This window comes from Chrysemys picta, chromosome 1 (genome assembly GCF_011386835.1).
Source record: "Chrysemys picta bellii isolate R12L10 chromosome 1, ASM1138683v2, whole genome shotgun sequence".
Taxonomy (NCBI): Eukaryota; Metazoa; Chordata; order Testudines; family Emydidae; genus Chrysemys; species Chrysemys picta.
In genome coordinates, this window is record NC_088791.1 from 352,690,656 (window position 1) to 352,695,615 (window position 4,960).

Sequence of the window (4,960 nt, forward strand, 5' to 3'; positions counted from 1 at the left end):
TCCAAGACTCCGTGTCTGTTTGGATCGGTCTCAGGATCATTTTCCCCTGGCAAACTACAGAAATGCAGCCTGGTTGTCACAACCTTTACTCTGTTTTGTTTCCAATTGTTGTTGTTGAATGTTAATTACATAGCTTCAATGCTTCTTTCCACTAGTAAAAAGCCTGATCTTTGCTATTCAGTTGGTTCAGTCTCCCCTCATACTCTGACCTCTGTTCTCTCTACATACTCTGTACTCTCATTCCCCATCCCAGGCTGCCCCCATTCTAATAGCACACTGGTCACCAGTGACATCTCCATGCTCCCCAGTGATCCCTGACTCCCACAACCTCCAAGCTCCTTACACTCCCCACATGTCTTCCTCTGCAAGGGGTGAGGTGCCTCCCATCACACTTGATCCCTTGGCTGGGGGCAGATCAGTGACTGTGTCTCACCGGTGAGAAATCTCACACACAGAGTGGCAAATGCAAGTGCACCTGTGCTGCTGCTCTTGGAGCACCCACACACTGCATGCAGCTTTGAGGACTGCTACACAGGAACAACTCACAAGCTGAGAAGTTTGCACATTATAGAATGAGAGCTGGAAACTCTGGGACATGTGAGGGTCTAGATTAATACACCTGCCAGGTGCAAAAGCTACTGGCAACTGCCTGAAAGAGTGGACACTGCAACACAGACATTAAACACAGGATGCTCTGGGACCATGTGTTAGTCAACACTATTAATCATTAATGGCAAATGCCTCCAGCTGACTCCTGGGGACATGTTCATAGATTCCAAGGTTTCCCCGCCAATGGACACGTTGCTGTTACTGACTTGGTTAGCTCCCTCTGAGGACTTCTCTGGACTTGATGATCACCTAAATGGTCTGGTGCCATCTGCAAATGTTGCCACCTCACTGCTCACCCCTATTTCTATATTGTTAATAACTGTAAAATATTTACTGTACTATGTGTTATAAAGTCTGTAACCCACCTCGCAGTGCTTCTCTCCATTCACAGACACCTTGAGCATTCCTGAGCCTGATCGACGCATCGACCACCTCATGGCAGCATTCAACCTCACCCCCTCTGACCCTTCAACGTTCATCCTAACAGGCATCCCTGGCCTGGAAGCTGCTCATGTCTGGATTTCCATCCCGTTCACTACGCTCTACATTATCAGTCTGTTGGGAAATGTCACGGTTCTGTTTGTTATAGGCAAGGAGCAGACCCTGCACAAGCCGATGTACCTGCTGCTCTGCATGCTGGCACTCACAGACATCAGCACATCTACCTCCGTCGTGCCAAAGGCACTGTGTATATTTTGGTTCAATTTGAGGGGCATTACTGTGGGTGGCTGCCTCACCCAGATGTTCTTCCTTCACACGGTTTCTGCTACGCATTCAGCCGTGCTCGTGACAATGGCCTTTGATCGCTACATTGCCATATGTAACCCTCTGAGATACACCACCATCCTCACCAATGCACGAATAGCTAAGCTAGGGCTAGTGGGTTTGATGAGAGCAGTTCTCTGCACTCTGCCTCTGCCCCTGCTCCTGAGCAGGCAGCCATTCTGTGCCAATCGCATTATCCCCCACACGTACTGCGACCACATGGCTGTGGCAAAGATGTCATGTGGGGACATCACAGACAACAGGATATATGGCTTGGTAATAGCACTTGTAGTCATCGGGTCAGACCTGACACTCATTGCCCTGTCATATACTCTGATCATCAGGGCTGTCCTCATAATCTCCTCTAAGAAAGCCCACCAGAAAGCCCTCAACACCTGCACAGCCCACATCTGTGTGATGCTAACGTCTTACACTCCTTTCCTCTTCTCCAGCCTGACACACCGGTTTGGTCAGGGCATCGCTCCCCATGTTCAGATCACCATGGCCAACCTCTATTTCCTCATCCCCCCCATGCTCAACCCTATCATTTACGGCGTCAAAACCAAAGAGCTTCGTGACAAAGTGGGCAAATACACCTGCAGAATGTGATTGCCAGAGGCCACTGACTTCAAACCTGTGTGACAAGAGGAGGAAAATATATCTCCTCCTTAATGAAGGGTGCTCTGTCCCAGTTTGGCTGAGCTCGGCATTGTGGGAGTCCACAGTCTGAGAAGTTCTTCACACCTAATGTCTTATCTCTCCATAACCGAGTACAACTCTCTATGTTTCTGTGTTCCCTCTCTCTGTCTGTCACCTTCTCTTTCAGTGTCACCCATCAACCCCAACCCCACACACCTTGTCACTTGACCTTTCCATAATTTCCAGACCACCAGAACATACTTCAGTTTTCTGACACAAGGTGGGCTTCCATTAGTTCCTGTGTGAACAGGATTCTTGATTAGTTCAACAAGCTGAAGCTACACTTTCAGATAGCCAAAGACAAAGAAATAAGTCTGAAATGCATGTGATATGATGTTTATTGGGGTTAGATTGAAGCAAGCGTCTCCATAGCTCTACACGCTCTACCCAGTTTTCCCAGCTCTGATGCTGCGGAGTGTTTACCCCCATTTCCCCCTTCCCAGTTCTGACACTACAGAATCTTGCCTGTGTCCCCTTTCCCCTTTATGTATGCTCTATTCCCACCTTCCCCTTCTTAACAGGCCAAAATATACCTGCAATGCGTGCCCACAGTCCCACCCCTTTTGTACCCCATGGGAGGGATAAGAATTGAGGTTGTGCTATGGTCAGGGACAGGCATTTCTTTAATCATTTAGTGTTTTATACTTCCTCCCAATCCCCATTTGTCCCTCCTGACTGGTTTTTGGACCTTGCCTTGCGATAGGGGTTGAGGCAATCTTAAAGTGTGCATTCCACTAATATTTTAACTGCTCTTATCTGTTCCCATTGTACTAACAAACCTCACTGGATAAATATACACAATGTCTTTGTCCTTTGTTTACATATGTTAGTAAGAATTCATGTGTATCAAAACATCAAACAGGCAAGCATAACCCAAAAATACTGTCTCAGGTGGAAATACAAGCCTGGGTCCTAAATTGGCACTAGCGCTCCTAAGAATCATATGTATGGTGATCTGGTGAACAAAAGTAGACTGATTTTCTTCCAGTTTTTCAGAAAGTCTGGAGGATAAACCTATATTTTAGTTGAAAAGTGATAATACAGGAAAGCTTCTGCAGGAATTAAAGCCAGTTTACTTGAGCTTGTGTTTTTGAGAATGGGACTGCTCTGTTAAACTACGCTATCACTTTTGAGTCAAATTACTTGTCACTTTGTGCAGTCAATTTTCAGCTGGAACCCTCAAAATACACACTAGCAGGTCAAATTGTCGAAGACGTCAAAAGTAGGTGTCAAGATTTCATGTTGGAGTTTGTGAAACACATGAAACAGAGATTGCCAGGTGATTGAAAATGACTTTCAGTACTAAGTCCTTCTATTACACTCAGCCCTGCACGACCTAGATTTGCTGATATCCCATTTTTACCATTATTTTGTGGAGATCTTGGACTGTTGGAGGAGCAGGGAAGAGTTTTGCTCATGATTAACTGGCCTCATAATCAGGACAACGAAGTTGAGCAGTCTTGCGTTGAAGTTCTCAAACGCACAGATGCCACTGAGGACAAAGCCCTGGTCTACACTACAGGGTTAGGTCGATTTTATAATAAATGCGTCTAAACAAGCAACCCCATTCTGTTGACCTACAGGTACTCTGAAAGCCTTTACAGAAGGTTTCTGGGGAGGTCTGCCTTATTTTGTCCTCCACTGTAGGACACTTTACCACGCCAAGCCAGTAGCAAGTAGTCTGGAATCATTGCAGCACAAAGCATGGCAGTGAATGGTCCTGGGGTTTGGTGGCATTCAAGCAACATTCAGTCTATATCTTTCTGTGTTAGCCTCAGGAGAGTGATATCATTCATGGTCACCTAGTTGAAATAGGGGAATTTTTGTCAGGTAATGGTAAAAGGACCCCGTTCATGCTGGGCTGTTTGTGCTTGGCTAAAAGGGTTTATCCCAGAGAATAGCCGCGCAGCGGGGGATGGGGGGGTGAGGGGATCATCCCAAATAGCCACGCAGAGGGGTGGGGGTAGGGGTGTCCTGCACATCCACCCGAAAACCACAGCCCCTCCTTTTAAATGGCAAACCCAACCGGCATTGCTTGTTATGGGAAAGGAGGGCGCTGCAGTTTGAAACCATTCCCACATGTTATCAAGGCGTTAGATGCCAAACTCGCGTACCCTTTGGCTTACCGTGGCTGCCTGGAAACCGAATTCTGTTACCCAGCTGTGTGTGATGTGTCACCGGCAGGCACTCAATCTAAAAGGCAAAATGCAGTCTTGTCCCTAAAGCACATGTGCTGTCTGCTTTTTCTTTGTGTTTTTTGGGTATTTCAGGAAACTTGGAAGGAAACAAAATATCACCTGTACCTAAAAAGAAGGCGTCAGGTGCGCAGAACAGGAAACAAAAAGCTGAGTTAATGACTGGAATGAAGAAAGGTGCAGAAACAATTAAAAAACTACTTGGAATCTGTTAACGGCAACCCTTGCAGCAGTAGTGAGACGCTCACCGCAAAGACACCAGAGGAGAAATGCACAGATGATCCACACTTCAACATTCAAGAAGGGGACAGCCAGAGCACCCGGCTGACAGTGGAAGACGCAGCTGCACGAGGCCCGTGCAGGGCTCTCTGAGCAACTGTGACATGTCAGACATCTGTTGAGTGGTTCCCCCCAAGTCCTTACTAACAAACTTCAACCCATTATCAGCAGCGCGCTTACAGTGAGAAACAGCTTACCTGAGAAATGGATCGTTTTTTGTGACAAAGGGAGAAAAGCGAACAACACAAACTGAAGTGAGGGCAGCAGCGGAGGTTCCAGCCAAACACAGTCGCTGAAAATATGACAAAGTGTCTTTCAAACTGGGCTTTACGTGGAGCAGGTCCAGCGATGCACCGAGGCCTCCATTTGTTGTATGCAACGTAATACTGGCAAACGACAGATTGAGGCTGTGC

At 46.9% G+C, this 4,960-nt stretch overlaps 1 protein-coding gene across 1 annotated transcript; it reads left to right on the forward strand.

Moving 5' to 3' along the window:
* The first annotated feature begins 1,008 nt into the window (after nucleotides 1–1,008).
* Nucleotides 1,009–1,983, forward strand: LOC101932219 (olfactory receptor 52N4-like). The gene has a single exon (XM_005312831.3). The coding sequence runs from the start codon at nucleotides 1,045–1,047 to the stop codon at nucleotides 1,981–1,983; it is 939 nt and encodes a 312-aa protein (XP_005312888.3). The 5' UTR covers nucleotides 1,009–1,044.
* Nucleotides 1,984–4,960: the final 2,977 nt, after the last annotated feature.